The 19456-nt window shown below is 46.1% G+C and overlaps 1 protein-coding gene across 1 annotated transcript in view; it reads left to right on the top strand.

The window, feature by feature from the left end:
- TENM4 (teneurin transmembrane protein 4) overlaps positions 1-19456 on the top strand; it is a 490922-nt gene that overhangs the window by 373776 nt on the left and 97690 nt on the right. Inside the window, exons 10-11 of the mRNA XM_081952366.1 lie at positions 346-560; positions 1774-1984. Coding sequence (XP_081808492.1) covers positions 346-560; positions 1774-1984 — 426 coding nt within the window. The remainder of the gene's footprint in view (positions 1-345; positions 561-1773; positions 1985-19456) is intronic.

Here is a 19456-nt window from a genome sequence, read left to right as displayed (position 1 = left end):
TGTTCAGTTGACTGAGTTTCATGTTTAATGAGTAAAAGAGATAATAATAGCAGTAACAACCAATTAATACATATTTCTGCCTTCCTCGTTCCTGAAAAAGGGCCATCAAAATGACAGCAAAATTCCCTAACAAAATTATTTTAGTGCGAAACATTTTTTAAAAATTAATCTTGAACATAAAAATTCCAAAGGCAGAGAAGATTGGAAATTTGTGGTTCCAGCCTCTCAGATTGGAAGAAAAAAATAATAATTGTCTTGATTATCCAAAGAGGAGATAATTTTTCAATTAAGAGAACCTTCATTTAATCCAAGGTTTTATTTTTATTTTCCTATGTATTTCAGCAGGGAAGCCCAGTACTTTCTTCCCCGAAGACAGTTTTATAGACACCGGGGAGATCGATGTCGGCCGAAGAGTCACGCAGAAGATTCCTCCCAGCATATTTTGGAGATCCCAGGTGTTCATTGACCATCCTGTACATTTGAAATTTAATGTTTCATTGGGGAAATCAGCTCTGGTTGGGATTTATGGACGGAAAGGACTCCCACCTTCGCACACCCAGGTGAGGCAAATTCTGAGGAAATCTGACCAATGCATATAATATTAGAATGATTACTACTCGTGCTTTGGACATAAGATACAATACAGATAGTTCTTGACTTACAACCGTTGTAAAGTGTAAGTGACCATTTAAAGCTCCAACGGCACTGCAAATACTATCTTATGACTATTTCCCACATATACGACTATTGCCGCAGCCCCGTGGTCACATGATCGAAATTTGGACGCTGGACCACTGGCTCCTATTTACAACGGTCACAGTATCTCCCAGCTGGTCACGTGGTCCTCTTTTGCGACTTTCTGACAAACAGAGTGAATGGGGAGGCCCCATTAATTTCTTGCCACAGTTGTTAAGTGAGTCACAGCGGTTATTAAATTACTAACAAGGTCGTTAAGCGACTCTGACTCCCCCATTGCTTGTCGGAAGGTCGCAAAAGGGGGATCACCTCACCAGCGATGGGTTTCACTTATTTTTACCACCGGTTTGCCTTACGTGCGCACGCTTCAGTACATGCGCCTGGCTGTCTGGGCATGCGCTTTGTCCACACACTCGCCTTCCACGCATGCACCGGTCCTCAAAAACGTGGCTAAATAGGATGGCGTAGAGAGCAGGGGGGCGTGTGGAGGCCCACCAACGATCTCCGCTATCGGTTCACCTGAACCATTTCGAACCGGCTGAATAGCACCTGACTCTGGGACACAGCAGCAGTCATAAATATGAGTCAATTCCCAAGCGTCTGAATTTTGATCACTTAACCACGGGGATGCTGCAACAGTTATAAGTGTGAAAAGTGGCCATAAATAACTTTTTTTCCAGTGTTGTTCTAACTTTGAATCAGTGGTGAAATTAAAAAATTGTTTTACTGCTGGTTCTGTGGGCGTGGCTTGGTGGGCATGGTATCCTTGGTGGGTGTGGCTTGGGGTGTGTGGCAGGGGAAGGATACTGCAAAATCCCCATTCCCACCCCACTCTGGGGCCAGCCAGAGGTGGCATTTTCCAGTTCTCCGAACTACTTAAAATTTCCGCTACCGGTTCTCCAGAACCTCTCAGAACCTGCTGGATTTCACCCGTGCTTTGAATGCTTACTAATCAAATTATGATTAAGTCAAGGACTATCTGTAACCAGGACCTGAAATTATTTTTGGGGGGGGGATCTACATTTCAACACACGTGTTCTTCCCATTTGTGTGTGTGTGTGTGTGTGTGTGTTTCAGTTTGACTTTGTCGAGTTGCTGGATGGACGGAGGCTCCTGAGTCAGGAAGCCCGGAATCTGGAAGGACCCCAACGGCAGCCAAAGAGCTTCGTGCCACCGCCCAGCCACGAGACCGGATTCATTCAGTATTTGGATTCTGGAATGTGGCACCTGGCCTTTTACAACGATGGGAAAGAATCCGAGTTGGTCTCCTTCCTCACCACCACTATTGGTAAGGGCATCTTACGATTTACCGATAGAAGGGAATATATGTAGCTCAGGGTTGAACCGAGCGGCCCTTGGTGCTAACAACACTGATGATGTTACCTAGTTGGGTAATGAAACGTCTGCAAGAAAAACACCAAGTTCAGAGAGCACCAAGGACTCCACAATTGCCAACTTCTTCCTCCTCCTCCTCCTCCTCCTCTCCCACTTCCTTCTAGCACTGGCGCAGTTATGTAGTTTTGTAATGAAATGTCTGCAAGAAAACAATCAAGCTCAGAGAGCATTAAGGACCTCACAGTTCTCATCTCCTCTTCCTCCTCCTCCTCCTCCTCTCTTCCTTCCTTCTAGCACTGATGTGGTTACCTAATGTTGTAATGAAATGTCTGCAAGAAAACCATCTGGGGGCCAGAATGGGCGTGGCTGGGGTAGGCACGGCCAGCTCGACATCACTCGTGTTGGGGCACCTCTACTGGCCCAAGTTTTCAGCTGAGACGGCCTCCTGCAGCCCTCAGAGGCACCGTGGGCTGGCTCTTCACTATTTCCAGGGCGGCCCCATGCGCCACATCTAAGCACTCCTCTGGCTGCATCGGGCCCACGTGCCTTGAGTTTGACACCCCTGCTCTAGTTCATACAACATAGCACGACAAAAAACTAGCTTTCCGTAACAAGCTAAACCTCAGCCCGTCCAACTATCGTAGAGACCAGTGATGGCTAACCTTTCTCCCATCGCGTGCGAAAAGCGGGGGGAACACAGGGGGGTTGTGCGCAGGCATGCCCACACCCACAATGCTATGCGCACAACCCCCGTGCGATAGACCCATTTTTCACCCTCCCCAGGCTCTAGAGCAGTGGTTCTCAACCTGTGGGCCGGGACCCCCTTTAGGGGTCAAACGACCCTTTCACAGGGGACGCCTAAGACCATTGGAAAACACATATTTTAAAAAAAAATGCGGAAAACATAAAATAATCTTATGGTTGGGGGGGGGGGTGTCACCACAACATGAGGAACTGTATTAAAGGGTTGCGGCATTAGGAAGGTTGAGAACCACTGCTCTAGAGGCTTTCTAGGAGCCTGGGAAGGGCGAAAACAGCCCCCCACCCCCCGGAGGCCCTATGGAGGTTTTCCTGAAGACTCCGGAAGGCAAAAAAACGGCCCTATGGCCAAATCGGAAGTCACTTCCAGTTTGCTCGTAGGGCCGTTTTTCACCCTCCGGAGCTTTCAGAAGGCTTCCCTGAAGCTTCCCGAACATGAAAAATGCCCCAACGCACAAACCGGAAATTCATTCCCAAACTTCCGGTTTGCTCATTGGGTTGTTTTATGCTCTCCGGAGGAGGAGAGAAGGAGCCACCGGAGGGCGAAAAACAGCCTTAAAAAACGGCCGAAGTCAGCTGGCCAGCACGCACATGCTCTAACAAATGATTCCACGTGCCACCTGTGGCACGCGTGACATAGGTTCGCCGTCACAGATATAGACTAATGCATGATTTCTTAAACTTGACCGCTTCCAGATGTGTGGACTTCCAAGTTCCTGAATCCCACAACTTGATGAGAATTCTGGGAGTTGAAGTCCACAACCCGGAAGTTAGGAAAGTTAGAAAACACACTAGAGTATCATTTTTGCCAAGTCGGTTTTAGGTAAAACTTTTCTCGGTTTCCTCTTTGTACATGCTCTTCGTTTGACACACGTAACGTGGTTCCAGCAAAAGAAGCACAGATCTGATCTGTTGGGGATGAAAAGAAGTATCTTAATTTCATATTTAATGCCAAATAATATGGACTGCATTTTCAAAAATGGCTGCTTCTCCAAACCATCCTTCTCTCCCCAATAAATCTATCTGTGCCGTATACGTTTTTTCAGTTTGAAGGCTTAAGCTCAGAGATCGGCGGCTGCTGCCGGTTCAAATCAGTTCGCCCGTACCGGTAGTTCCGACCACCAGCTGAGTCCCCCTCCTCCCCCGCACCGGTTCTATCCCGTCCTATATATTTCACTCTCTGGCTCACTCGCTCCGCCCACGCAGCCCAGCTGATTTCCATGCCTTGCCCGCTCTACTTACCGAGGCTGCCCAAGGTGTGCTGGAAGCCATGCACATGAAATCGGCCTGTGTTTGAAGCCGCGTGGACGGCGTGCACGCTTGCTCACATTTTTGGTTTTGCACGAGGCGAACCGTGTGACGCCCACCTCTGGTTAAGCTTGCAATTGGATTCAATAATAATACAATACAATAGTAGAGTTGGAAGGGACCTTGGAGGTCTTCTAGTCCAACCCCCTGCCTAGGCAGGAAACCCTATACCGTTCCAGACAAATGGCTATCCAACATCTTCTTAAAGACTTCCAGTGTTGGGGCATTCACAACTTCTGGAGGCAAATTCTGTTCCACTGATTAATTGTTCTAACTGTCAGGAAATTTCTCCTCAGTTCTAAGTTGCTTCTCTCCTTGATTAGTTTCCACCCATTGCTTCTTGTTCTGTCCTCAGGTGCCTTGGAGAATAGTTTGACTCCCTCTTCTTTGTGGCAACCCCTGAGATATTGGAACACTGCTATCATGTCTCCCCTGGTCCTTCTTTCTCTTAAGCATTCACCGAATGCTGTTCTTGGAATGGATGACCCTGAAATACGGTGCCTTCTTTTGGCTACCTAGGAATTCACGGATTCTTAATCCAAGAATTTTTTAGAGTTGCAGTATGATGTGGTTTGGCCACCAGCCTCACTGGCCAATTTTCTTTTTCCCTGGATTGAAATCTGAGTATGTTGTTATTGGAAGACGCCTCATTTCAGAGGTGGCATTCTGTGATGGCGGTGGGAGGCTCCGCCCACCTACCCAGACGGCACCGCGGACCCTCTGCACATGCGCAGAAGGTGTGCGTGCAAGCGAAGCGCACGCTCCCAGTTCCGAACCGGTAGCAAAAGTAAGAGCATTTCATGCCTGCCTCAATTGATTCTTGTGTTCCTTTTGATATGTCTTATTTCTTTTAAAACATTGCTAAATAGCAGGAGAGACTCTCATTAAAATCATGTCACTTAACCCTCTCTACAACTGCTTTACCTTTCGAGACAACTATGTTTAATATCTTTTAATCCACCTCACTGTAATTCACAGGCTCTTGTATAAAAATTTACACGTATAACGTTCCTAACCACGGGGACTGTTTAATGGTCTAATTCCCCGCCTCCCCCGCTGGACTGCAAAATGATGCTTCGTTGTGAGAGTGACATTTCTCCTTCTTCCCCAAGCAGCTTTAGTGTTGAGTCTCAGCTGTATTCAATAACTACCTGAGAGTCATTGGCTGTAATTTGTCTTGGCAGGTTAATTAAAAGTCTAGTTCTTATTAAAGCAAAGCCATTAAGGGATGCAATATAGCGTTTATTTATTTGTTTATCACTTACCCCGAGAGTTGATTTAATCTCTGGTTGAAATGCAGGGATAGTATAGATAACCCTTGATTTTGAGCCATTTGTTCAGTGACCGGGTTACCACGGCACTGACAAAAGTGACTTCTGACCGTTGATCACACTTATTGTCACACGATCAAAATTTGGATGTTGTTAACGGTTGCAAAATTTGAACGCTGGGACGTTGCAGTGTTCTGGGGTCATGTGAACCAAAGGGGAAGCTAGATTCACTTAACAACCCCGTCACTAACTTAGCCATCACAGTGATTCACCTAACAACTGTGGCAAGGAAGGTCGTAAAATAGAGCAAAACTCACTTAACCACTGTCCTGCTTAGCAATGGAAATTTGGGGTTCAGTTGTGGTCGTAAATCAAGGACTACCTGTATTCTACTTTCTGGCTGAAATATTTTATTCTTTCCTGCTCCATCAACACGTGTTTTTTTTTTTACATCCTTAAAGTTGAATTATGTCAAAAAGCACCACGTTGTAACCTAATCTTATTCATGTCCCTTATAGTGGACAGATGAGAGATTGCTTCTTCATAGCGTCCTTCCAAAAATTCATCTTATGCTCGTTGCTCTTGAATACCTTTTGCCATGTGGATTGCACTTCTATTAAAGCCATGTTTCCTAACCTTGGGCAATATTTAAGATGAGTGGACTTCAACTCCCAGAATTCTCAGCAATGCTAGCTGTGGAATTCTGGGAGTTGAAGTCCATATACCTACTTGGAAATTGTTGAGGAGAGAGATCCTTATTTTGAAGACATGGGTGTTGTACCATGCTGAACAATAAAATGAAATTGTATCGTTTGGCCTTTAACTCGTGGGTAAAACCACTTTTGAGTGTTATGCACCCCTTAAACCAGTGTTTAGCAAGTTTAAGATGGATGGACTTCAATTCCCAGAATTCCTCAGCCAGCTAGGCTGAGGAAATTCATACTCAGATTTGCCAGAATGAGGAACGTCCCTAGAGATATTTTGGTGCATTTTAATAGAATAAAGTCAAAGAGATCAAGTCCTGCACATTTTAACACAAGATTGAAAATGGATAATGCAGACATAACTGTTCTGAAAAAGATTGCTATTAGAATTCTGCATAAGAGATCTCTTTGATCTAATGGATAATTTAGAGTTGGTTTATGTATAGAGACAGAAAACGGTATACTTATTTTTCAGAAGGACACGGATCTTTTTCAAAAGTAAGAAATCAGAGTAGCAGAATTTAGCTACATTCTCACCCAGAACTGTGAAATTCAGGAATTTAGACCAGCATTTCGTCACTTTGATGACTTTAAAAAAAGTAGATTTCAACTCCCAGAATTCCCCAACCAGAATGCTTAAACATCTTAAAAGCTCCGAGACTCATTCATAAACCTTCCACATCTCCATCCAGGGGTGGGATTGAAAAACTTTAGCAACCAGTTCTCTGCCCGTTGGAGGGGCGTGGCCAGGCGGTGTGGCGCCTTTGATCTCCTCCACCCTCCAGCAGAGGGAGGGCATTTTCCCCCTCCCCAGGCTCCTGAGGTTTTCCCTACGCTTCCGGGAGGGCGAAAACAGCCTCCAGCTGGCTCCGGAGGCCCTCCGGAAGCTGAAAACGGCCCTGTTTCTGGACATCCAGAACTTCTGGTAGGCCTGTTTTTCACCCTCCCAGAGTCTCTGCGTGAGGTCGTGTGGAGACTTTGGGGGGGCGGGGGGGGGCAGCCAGTCCTTGAAGCAACCAGTTGAACCGGTCTGAACCGGCTGAATCTCACCCCTCTCTCCATCCCTCTACCCTTGACTCTTGATGGATCTCTCTAACAAATAAAGTCACCAATAAACTAATAAAGAGAGTTTTTTCCAAAGAGCAAAACCTGAGAACATTTACTTTTCTTCAAACTTCTGAACTTCTTGATGCCTGAAAATTGACAGTGGGCCATAATCATTTTTGGCTAAACCATGACAAAGTGGTCAATACACGTTTGGCAGGAAACACAAGGAGGAAGCCGTAGAGTAATGACTTCCCCTTGTAATAAGCCCCTTCCATTCCCTGTCCTTGCAAATGATAGCAAAGGAAGACCAAGGTCTCTTTTTCTCTCTCTCTCTCTAATGAATTAGCTTCCTTCCAAATGACTTTGGCAGCATTTTCGTAACACAGATGCTCTTCTGTAAATTGCCCGGTGGATTCACCTCTGCCAGATCTACTGTGATTTATTTGGGACAATCTGGTCTTGAGTGGAGCAAAACAGCAGGCCAAAGGAGAGCTATAATCAGCGCATCTGGGGCAGTGGTTGGCCAAAAAAACCTGTTCAGAGATGGCAGGGAATAGCCGAGCTTCTCCGGATCTTTTCAGCCGTTCCCGATGTCAACTTTGGCGAACCAAGATTTTCTCACCCAGCCAACTCCCCCAAAAAGACAAACCATCTGAAGTGAACTCAAAAGATTCCTTTAATTAGGAATAATAATAATAATAATAATAATAATAATAATAATAATAATAATAATAATAATATTTAATGCTTCTAGACCGCCCCCTCTCCCGCAAGGGACTCGGGGCGGTGTACAGTTCATACAAAATATAACAGGATACAATAAAATTAAATTAAATATGTACAGTTGACAATTGACATGGAGGAGGTTAAAATGTAGTTAAAAGAACTGTACAAAGCAGATATAAAATAAATTCAAACCCCTAAAAACAAATACAGTAAATTAAAAAGCCCCTAAAATAACCAGATATAATACATTTGCCAGGAGGGACAGTTGAATTATGCCAGGCCTGCTAGTCGGAACAGGTGGGTCTTCAGTTTTTGCCGGAAGGAGCGGAGGTCAGAAGTGGTTCTAATGTCGGGGGGGAGGTCATTCCAGAGGGTTGGGCCCATCACAGAGAAGGCCCTACTCCTCGGTGTCGCCCGCTGGCATTGCCTAGTGGACGGCACCAGGAGAAGTCCCTCCCTGTGTGAGCGTATTGGCCGCAGGGATGTATGTGGGAGGATGCGATCCCGCAAGTAACTAGGTCCCGTGCCATGGAGCGCTTTAAAGATGGTAATCAGCACCTTGAAACGCACCCGGAAAACCACAGGCAGCCAGTGCAGCTCGCGCAGGAGAGGTGTTACGTGGGAGTACCTCGTACTCCCCATCACAGCCCGCGCGGCTGCGTTCTGAACTAACTGCAGTCTCCGGGCGCGTCCCAAGGGCAGCCCCATATAGAGAGCGTTGCAGTAATCCAGGCGGGACGTCACCAGCGCATGAGTGACCGTGCGTAGGGCATCCCGGTCCAGTAGGGGGCGCAATTGGCGCACCAGGCGAACCTCGTGGAACGCCCCCCTTGCCACGGCTGCCACATGGTCATCCATTGACAGCCGGGCATCAAGGAGGACGCCCAAATTGCGCGCCCGTTCCACAGGGGGCAATTGTTCGCCCCCTATGGCCAGCGATGGGATCAGCTGGCTGAACCGAGGTGCCGGTAGCCACAGCCACTCAGTCTTGGAGGGGTTGAGTTTAAGTCTGTTGTCCCCCATCCAGACCCCGATGGCCTCCAAACACCGGGACATCACGTCGACAGCCTCGTTGGGGTGGTTTGGAGTTGAAATATACAGCTGAGTATCATCAGCGTAGAGGTGATACTCAACCCCAAAACCACGGATGATCTCACCCAGCGGCTTCACATATGTGTTGAACAGGAGAGGCGAGAGGACCGACCCCTGTGGCACTCCACAAGTGAGTGACCTCGGGGTCGACCTCTGTCCCCCTGTCAACACACATTGCCTCTGGTCGGAGAGGTAGGAGCCAAACCACCGCAAAACGGTACCTCCGACTCCTATCCCCTCCAACCGGCGCAATAGGATACCATGGTCAATGGTATCAAAAGCCGCCGAGAGGTCTAATAGGACCAGGATAGAGGAACAACCTCTATCTCTGGCCCTCCAGAGATCATCAACCAATGCGACCAAGGCTGTCTCTGTGCTGTGCCCGGGTCGGAAGCCGGACTGGCGTGAGTCTAGATACTCGGATTCGTCAAGGTGTCATGGAAACTGCTGCGCCACCACATTCTCTACAACCTTCGCTAGAAACGGAAGGTTGGAGACAGGACGATAATTAGCTAGCTCCATTGGGTCGAGTGAAGGCCTCTTAAGCAAGGGCCTCACCACCGCCTCTTTCAAGGCGGTTGGTAAGGATCCCTCACCCAATGAGACATTCACCAGGCCCAGAAGCCAGCCTCGGGTCACCTCCCAAGATGCCAGTACCAACCAGGAGGGACACGGGTCCATTAAACATGTGGTGGGTCGCAGCCGTCCACGCAACCTATCTAAATCCTCGGGGGCAACAGAATCAAACTCCTCCCAGGATGGTCTCACAAGACTCGCTGTTGGCGGCCCGTCTGGTCCACTGAGTGGGGCCCATCCGCTCCGGATCTGAGCGACTTTGTCCTGCAGATATTCCCCAAATTCCTCTGCTCTGCCCTGTAAGGGTGCCCCCTGTGTCCTCTGTGACAAGAGGGAGTGGGTCACCCTAAACAGGGTGGCAGGGCGGTTATCCGCGGACGCAATAAGGGTGGCGCAATATCTACGTTTGGCCACCCTTAATGCCACAAGGTAGGTCTGCAAGTAGGATCTTACCTGTGTTCGATCAGATTCGGAGCGTGAGGACCTCCACCTGCTCTCTAGACGTCTCCTGTGGCGCTTCATCACCCTCAGCTCCTCGGTATACCAAGGAGCCCGGGTGGGTCGCTGCCGCAGGAGAGGTCGCAAAGGCGCAACCCAGTCCAAGGCCCCAGCCGCCGCCCTATTCCAGGCGGCCACTAGGTCCTCCGACCGAGCGCGGGTCAGGGCTACAGGTAATGGCCCAAGCTCCGTCTGGAACCTATCCGGCTCCATCAGGTGCTTGGGGCGGTACCAGCGTGGACCGTCTGGTCCCGCCTCCTCGCGGTGGGGGGTAGCGCCAGGGAAGTCAAGCCGGAGACATGAGTGATCTGACCATGACAGGGGTGTAACAGTAAAATCCCCTCTACCCAGATCACTCGTCCATTGCTCAGATACAAAAACAAGGTCCAATGTGTGGCCTCCTTCGTGTGTGGGGCCCTGAATTAACTGGGTCAGGCCCATGGCTGTCATGGAAGCCTTGAACTCCCGAGCTACCTCAGACGCTGCTCCCGTCGACGGCAGGTTGAAATCCCCCATAACCACAAGCCTGGGGATCTCAACCGCCGTCTCCGAGATCAGCTCGAGGAGCTCGGGCAGGGCTGCTGATGTATAGCGAGGAGCCAAGTATACAATCAGCAAACCCAACTGCCTCCCTGGGCCCCATTTCACACCAAGGGACTCACACCCGGATAGGAGTGCCGGCAGCCCCAACAAAAAGTTTCTCTTTCACCTCAGGCAAGTCCAGCAGGCCGGAAGATGAATAGTTGTCTGCCACATCTATTCATCTCCGCCGCTTGCCTTTTATCCCCAGAGATAGGGTGGGGCTTTGCTAGCAGCGGTGGTTCTTCCATCCCAAGGACCGGGCCAAAGATTTCCACTGCTCTCCTCTCCTCTGCCACATCTATTCATCTTCGCCCCCTGTCTTTTATCCCCAGAGCTAGGGTCGGGCTTTGCTAGCAGCGGTGGTTCTTCCGTCCCAAGGACCGGCCCATAGATTTCCACTGCTCTCCTCTCCTCTGCCTTCTGTGCATCTGCACGTCAGGCACTGGACCCAGCTGTTCCTCCTCTTCCTCATCAGGCACCTCCAGACCTGGGGGCTTTTGACTCTCCATCTGAGGGTTGACGGACGGCCCAGCCTTCACCTCCGTCTCTCTATCTCTGTCAGCTCCATTTCCTCTTCCCCCTCGGAGCTCTCAGGTTGCCTTGATGCTGACCTTGCCTCCCACACCTCCTCCTCCTCCTCCTCCTCTGATTCAGCTGCTAGAGGGGACAGTGGCTGACAGGAACACGGTCACAACACAAGAAGTCCAAAGTGGACCCACACACAAAACCAGAATAAATAAATAAGTAAACCACAATAAATTACCTCAAGTTATAGACGTGTTTATGGAAGGCAAAGGTGGATCGAGAAAGTGTTTAGAATAACCGCCCAACTTCCCTGCAACAAAATTTCTATTTTGAGACTAAGACACTGAGCTTGTCGATCCGAAAGGTCGGCCGTTTGGCAGCTCGAATCCCTAGCGTCGCGTAACGGAGTGAGCTCCCATGACTTGTCCCAGCTTCTGCCAACCTAGCAGTTCGAAACCACGTAAAAAATGCAAGTAGAAAAATAGGAACCACCTTTGGTGGGGAGGAAACAGCGTTCTGTGCGCCTTCGGTGTTTAGTCATGCCGGCCACATGACCATGGAGACGTCTTTGGACAGCGCTGGCTCTTCGGCTTTGAAACGGAGATGAGCACCGCCCCCTAGAGTCGGGGCCGGCTAGCACATATGTGCAAGGAGAACCTTTACCTTTTTATTCAGGAGTACAAGTAGCCCTTGACTCACGACCAGAATGGAGCCTAACATTTCTGTTGCTCAGCGAGGCAGTTGCTCAGTGAGTTTTGCCCCGTTTTGCGACCTTTCTTGCCACAGTTGTTAGGGGAATGGCTGCCGTTGTGAAGTTAATCACACGGTCGTTAAGTGAATCTGGCTTCCATGTTGACCTTGCTTGTCAGAATGTCGCAAATGGGGATCACCTGATCACAGGACACTACAACCGTTGTAAATACGAGTCCGTTGCCAAGTGTCTGAATTTTGATCACATGACCAGGGGGCGGGATGCTGCAACGGTCGTAAGTGTGAAAAAGAATCATTTTTTTCACTTTGAGCAGGCACTAAACAAATGGTTGTAAGTCGACTTACAATCATAATGGCACCAAAATTTCCATTTATAAGTGAGTCACTCCTGTTAATGCATAAATATTGATTTCCCCCCCTCCAGTCTCATCTCAACCCCCAAATGAGCCAAATTACCCATTTGTTTGCTTTCTTTTCTTTTCTTTCTTCCTTTCTTCTTCCTTCCTCCCTCCCTCTTTCTTTCTTCTTTCTTTCCCTCTTTCTTTCTTTTTTTTCTTTCTTTTTCTCTTTTCTTTCTTTCTTCCTTCCTTCCTCCCTTTCTTTCTTTTTTCTTCCTCTTTCTCTTTCTTTTTCTCTCTCTTATTTCATTCTTTCTTTCTTCCTCCCTCCCTCCCTCTTTCTTTCTTCTTTCTTTCTTTTTTCTTTCTCTTCCTCTTTCTTTCTTTTCTCTCTCTCTCTCTCTCTCTCTCTTTCTTTCTTTTTTCTTCCTCTTTCTCTTTCTTTTTCTCTCTCTTATTTCATTCTTTCTTCCTTCCTCCCTCCCTCTTTCTTTCTTCTTTCTTTATTTTTTCTTTCTCTTCCTCTTTGTTTCTTTTCTCTCTCTCTCTCTCTTTCTTTCTTTTTTCTTTCTCTTTCTTTCTTTTTCTCTCTTTTTTCTTCCTTCCTTCCTCCCTCTCTCTTTCTTTTTTCTTTATTTCTTTATTTTTTCTTCCGCTTTCTCTTCGTGTTTCTTTTCTCTCTTTTCTTTCTTTCTTTCTTTCTTTCTTTCTTTCTTTCTTTCTTTCTTTCTTTCTTTCAACCTCTCTGTCAATCACAGCTGGCCAATTCTTCCTGTCTTTCACTTTAGGTAACTGCACTTGATCCAAGCCCTTCAACAAAAGGTTCATTGACTTGACATAATGATTTTTTCCTTCAGGGGCAAAAAAAAAAAGTTTACATAATTTTAAACTTCGTTTTGGAAAGCTGCAGCTGCTCAACTTTTTCCAAAACCCAAACTCCATATTTCCTTGACAAGGCCTCCAGTGTTATGTAAAGTTTGTGCAAACCTCAAGAAACTCACTCCTTGAGGGTTTTATAGTCTTTCTCTCCCTCACCCCCCTCTCTCTCCCCCTCCCTCCCTCCCTCTCTCTCTCCCTCCTTCTCTCTCTCTCTCTCTCTCTCTCTCTCTCTCTCTCTCTCTCTCTCTCTCTCTCGAAAGAGAGCATTTTCTATTAAATATACAATATTTGGGGGATAAGGTGTGCACAATGTGCTTTGTTCCTGTTTCACATTGTAAAGGCGTTCAGCTTCTATTTCCATGGAAGCAGAATCGTGGGAAATAGACATTGAGATGGACGGGTCCATCTACCTTTGAATAGAATAGAATAGCAGAGTTGGAAGGGACCTTAGAGATCTTCTAGTCCAGCTCCCTGCTTAGGCAGGAAACCCTACACCATTTCAGACAATTGGTTGTCCAATCTCTTCTTAAAAACTTCCAGTGTTGGGGCATTCACAACTTCTGGAGGCAAGCTGTTCCACTGGTTAATTGTTTTCACTGTCAGGAAATTTCTCCTTATTTCTAGGTTGCTTCTCTCCTTGATTAGTTTCCACCCATTGCTTCTTGTCCTGCCTTCAGGTGCTTTGGAAAATATGTTGAACCCCCCCCCCTTCTTTGGGGCAGCCCCTCAAATATTGGAAGACTGCTATCATGTCTCCCCTACTCTTTCTTTTCATTAAACTAGACATACCCTGTTCCTGCAACCATTCTTCATATGTTTTAGTCTCCAGTCCCCTAATCACTTTTGTTGCTCTTCTCTGCACTCTTTCAAGAGTCTCCGCATCTTTTCTACATTGTGGCGACCAAAATTGAACAGCCATTTGTCTGAAATGATGATAGGGTTGGACTAGAAGACCTCCAGGGTCCCTTCCAACCCTTTTACTCTGTTATTCAACATGCCTGGAGAATTACAAATAATGCATCCTGGGTGGAGGCTTTAAAATGCACAACTTTTAATATGTTTTTCCCATTGTTGCAGCTTCTAACAAGTGTGACAGAAGCATTGCTTCAGCCCAGCACCCAAGAGAGAAAGAGTACCCCTTAATAATTAACCCTAATGCTACCCAGTAGATAAATAACGAACCAAATCTGCAACAGTCCCTCTTCTCCTAACTAATCCAGCCACCTGATAGATAGATAATTATTCTAAAATTAAGGAAAAAGAGGAAAGATCTATTGGGAATGGAGCCAATTGATCCATCTATTTAACATGTATAATTGTAGGGTTTTTTTTGGTCCTAACAAATATAATTCACATAGGTACTGTATTTTTCGGTGTATAAGACACACCGGAGTATAAGATACACCAAGATTTCGAAGAGGTAAACTAAAAAAAAAAAAGTTTTTCCACTCTGTAGGCCTCCCAAACCCTCTGCATGCCTCGTATTTTGCTCATTTTTGTGAAAATGAGCAAAAAAACGGCCCGTTTTTTCACTCAGTTTTGCCCTCCCCAGCCTCCAGGAGCATTTTGCAGGTCTCCTAAACCTCTGCGTGTCCATTTTTGCGAAGGGGATGGGTGGGTTTGGGAGGCCTAAAATGGTGTATTCAGTGTATAAGACGCACCCAGATTTTCACCCTCTTTTTTAGGGGGAAAAGGTGCGTCTTATACTCTGAAAAATATGGTAATTTGCAAGAGAGCTTTAAGAAGGATGTTAAAGTAAGATCAGACTTAGCGAGGCCTGGCTTGCCAAATAGCACGATTGCGCTAGTTATTTTTGGAGAAAGGGAGATGGTTGGGTTAAAAGTAAGACAGCCATCTATCTCTGTCGCAAATGCCAGTTATATTGGGGCAGCTGGAAGTCAGCTTACTATTGGGAAGAACGGTTCCTACTTATGACCATTAGCACAGATGTGCAAATAGATTGTTGAGGGTGCTTCAACGGGAGATGGACGTGTCTAACTGTAAAGGCTTATTGGGTGGAAGAGCTCATCGTAGTGAAGGACAGCAAGGCCAGGTTAAGCGAGTTTTTGCTTTTTGTAAGTAGGTTCCCGAACAAAATACTCAGGATAAGGGGACCATTACGGTCTCATCAGACCCTGGCCAGGACAGAAGGCAATCAACAATGGGGATGAAGGAAGTTTCTAAGATGTCAGCATAAGGAATTCTGAGCTACTTCAGTCTAGTCATGGAGGTTAATCCATCAGTTGACTAATTTCCTATTGTTCAGCAAAGATTTGCAGATGCTTCTCCTCCTCTTCTTCCTTCTCCCCTTCCTTTCCTTCTTCTCCTCTTTCTCTTCCGCTTTCTCCTTTCTCCTCCACCTTGGCCTCTTCCTTTCCTCCTCCTCCTCCTATTCCTCGTTCTCCTACGACCCCCCTCTCTTCTAGCACTGATGATGTTACCTAGTTGGGTAAGAAAACAACTAAGCTCAGAGCGCATCAAGGGCCCCATAGTCCTCCTCCTCTTCCATCTTCCACTCCACAAGCCCCACTCTCTTCTAGCACTGATGATGTTACCTACTTAGGTAATGAAACATCTGCAAGCTAACAACCAAGCTCAGAGAATACCAAGCACCCCACAGGCCTCCTCCTCCTCCTCCTCCTCCATCTTCCATTCCCCAAACCCCACTCTCTTCCAGCACTGATGATATTACCTACTTAGGTAATGAAACATCTGCAAGTGTTCTGACCTAGGCTTCCTGATACAATAAAAAGCACATAATTAGGTCCCCAAACCCTCTTTTTATTTCAAAGGCTGTGGATTATATTCATTCACAGCCGGTAATGAGTCCCAAATAGTTGGAAAGAGTCCTACAGAAGTCTGCCAAAGTCCTTCGGAATAAGGCTGATAAGCACCCACCTTTATCTCCCTTGAAATGCTGCCAAAGACTTAATTAGCAATTAGCTTGGCAAGGCCACACGGAGCAAAGAGTCCAAACGGAGCTTCAGAAGGTAAACTGACCAGCACGAACGAAGTTGCTTCCTGCAAAGGCTCACGTGCCTTTGCTCCACAGACCGTCAACGGACCACAACAGGAAATAGGACTGACCAGTCCTTCTCCTAAATCATCCCCATTCATGTTTTAGGAAGGCCCACTCTATTTGTGAACCTTCACGAAATGTATCAGCCGCTTCCTTTTATGTACTGGGTAAGAGGCAAGGTATTTTTGAGCTACGGTTTGCTTGCTTCAAAGGCTTTTAAATCTTAAATATAAGGAGCTTATATTTCTTCTCCCAGGGTTGCTTCCTCCTAACCTGTCACAATGAAAAATGAGCCCAACAACGCTACAGGCTTCTCTCCTGTAATTACATCCCATTTTAATTCAACGTACGTTATATTTATGGAGGATGAGAAACAATAACATTCAAAGCCGCCTTGCCATTTTGTCATTTTCGTCAAGCTCGCGTACCCGAATACATCCTGTCTTCATGAATATTTTAAGTAATTATCAAACGTGGCTTTTGATTTTTTTTTTAAAGGGAGGGAAAAAATGTTAATAAGTCAAGACAAGGATGAATAGTTAGAGCTGCCATTGAAAAGCACTGTGGGTGTTTAAACTTGCAATTTCCTCCCTTTAAACGAACTTATTTTGAAGACGAGAAATAAGGAGTTAAATAAAAAATGTCAAGCAAAAACAATGCAGCGTGCTGGTAGTCCTTGACTTATGACTGGTTGTTTAACAACCGTTCGAAGTTACGATGGCTCATAAAATGACATGCTGACGCACTCCTTTGTCAGCTTGGGTCTTCGCCATCCCTACCTCAGAATAACAGAGTAACAGAGTTGGAAGGGACCTTGGAGGTCTTCTAGTCCAACCCCCTGCTTTAGCAAGAGACACTATGCTATTCCAGACAATTGATTGTCCAATCTCTTAAAAATCTCCTATGTTGGAGTACCCACAACTTCTGGAATTTTTAAAGAAATATTCCTTCCTCATGCTAATAATAATTAAAAAGGTAAAGGTTCCCCTCGCACATATGTGCTAGTCGTTCCTAATTCCAGGGGGCGGTGCTCATCTCCATTTCAAAGCCGAAGAGCCAGCACTGTCTGAAGACGTCTCCGTGGTCATGTGGCCGGCATGACTAAACACCAAAGGCTCACAGAACGCTGTTACCTTCCCACCAAAGGTGGTTCCTATTTTTCTACTTGCATTTTTACATGCTTTCAGATTGCTAGGTTGGCAGACGCTGGGACAAGTAATGGGAGCTCACTCCGTTACGCGGCGCTAGGGATCCGAACCACCGAACTGCTGATCTTCTGATCGACAAGCTCAGCGCTTTAGCCACTGAGCCACCGCGTCCCTATAATAATTATATATTATTATTCATATTATTCAGTGGAAAGTTGAGATTTGCTGGAATAAAACAGCATATAATTGCAATCTATATAAATCTTCTAATCTGTTGACCTCACATATAAGTTTGGGTTATCTGTCATCGTTATTGTTACGGATGGACGGACGTTGTTAAATTTGCATGTTTTCACATACTCACCGGGGATTGGTTGCCCAAACCCCGGGAAGTTTAAACTACTGTCATTGGCTGGCTGGGCTGCTGGAGCTCCTTAAAAGGCAAGCTCCAGCAGCCCAACCAGCAGAGAGCAGTCACTTACTGTTGCAATAAAATGTGCTAAAACTCCTCGCACCTCTCGTCTGCTGCTTCTTGCCGATCTACGCTGTTACAATACAATAGCAGAGTTGGAAGGGACCTTGAAGGTCTTCTAGTCCAACCCCCTGCCTAGGCAGGAAACCCTATACCGTTTCAGACAAATGGCTATCCAACATCTTCTTAAAGACTTCCAGTGTTGGGGCATTCACAGCTTCTGGAGGCAACTTCTGTTCCACTGGTTAATTGTTCCAACTGTCAGGAAATTTCTCCTCAGTTCTAAGTTGCTTCTCTCCTTGTTATTCTTCTTTGTTTTCTGTCAAAGTAAATAGAAATACAATGCTTTCCATAAGCTGGAACAGGTTTCTATTCCTTTCTTTTTCTCCAAAAATGGAGGGAAAATACCAAAAAGAATCGAAAAACATTTAACACCTATTTTAACATACTTAAATATGTGTGTGTGTGTGTGTGTGTGTGTGTGTGTGTGTTGTATTTGTGCTAATAAATAAATAAAGGCTTATTTATTTATCAGCACAAATACAACACAAATATAACAAAGGCAACATGAAAAATATGGTTTTCTGCCTGGATGGTCTCCTGCAGTGATCCGAAAGACAGAAAGGGGGAGCAGTGAGTTCCCTCCCATATTTGGGCATACCAGGGGTTGTAACACAAATACATATACATATACATATACACATACACATACACATACACATACACATACACATACACATACACATACACATACACATACACATACACATACACATACACATACACATACACATACACATACACATACACACATACATACATACATACATACATACATATATATATATATATATATATATATATATTTGCAAAATGCGTTCTGTAAGCAACACATTGATAAAACCCGTTTTAAGAATGAAACGGGTTGCTTTTAAAAGTCTGTTTTATGCCATTGAAAAATGTTAATTTAAGAAAATAGTAATTACTTCCTTCTTAATTGTTCTATTGATTTATGGCACTTTTATGCCACTCTCTTAAGGCAAATCTCAGAGCTCGCCAAAAAGCAGTACAGCACATGCAATCAATGAAAGTTCACAATAGACAAGCCGTAATCAATTCAGCATCGGTAACAGCGTGAAGCAAATTAAAATAAACAGCACCTATGTACACCTCAGGAACTTAATCCTTTCTAAATCTTCAATTGCTTGCCTAAACAGCCAGATCTTGTAAATGTATTTTCCTGATCTTAATTCTGAGGGTAAGTGATTCCTTAGGAGGGACATGCTATTAAACCAGCTCAGCAGCGGTGGGTTCCTACTGATTCGAACCAGTTCGACCGAACCGGTAGTGGTTTGGCAGCCTGGGTCACTGGAACTGGACTTAGTCTGTTTGTGACTATGTAGGAATTCTAAGCTGATGCCTCTTTTTACTCCTCTCACAGTTTCTATTCTTCCTCCTATTACAGTCTAGAACAGGTCAAACTCAATTTCATTGAGGGCCGCATCAGGGTTGTGTTTAGCCTTGGGGGGGGGCAGAGTGGGCGTGGCTAGCACGTCACTCGTGTAGGGGGCGCTGTGGTGGCCCAAGTGCTCTGCCAGCGGAAAAGGGTGCCCAAGTTCCATTTTCGGCTGCGACGGCCTCTTGCAACCCTTTGCCAGCAAAAATGGGCCACCCACCACCCTCCTGAGCTGTTTTCGCTGGCAGAGGATGGTCCTTCACTGTTTCCAGGCCAGACCTGAACACCCCGCAGGCCAGGTCCAGCCCCCGAGC

The sequence above is a fragment of the Natrix helvetica genome (assembly GCF_964273705.1).
Source record: "Natrix helvetica genome assembly, chromosome: 4".
NCBI lineage: Eukaryota > Metazoa > Chordata > Lepidosauria > Squamata > Natricidae > Natrix > Natrix helvetica.
This window is presented reverse-complemented; position numbering and strand designations above follow the sequence as displayed.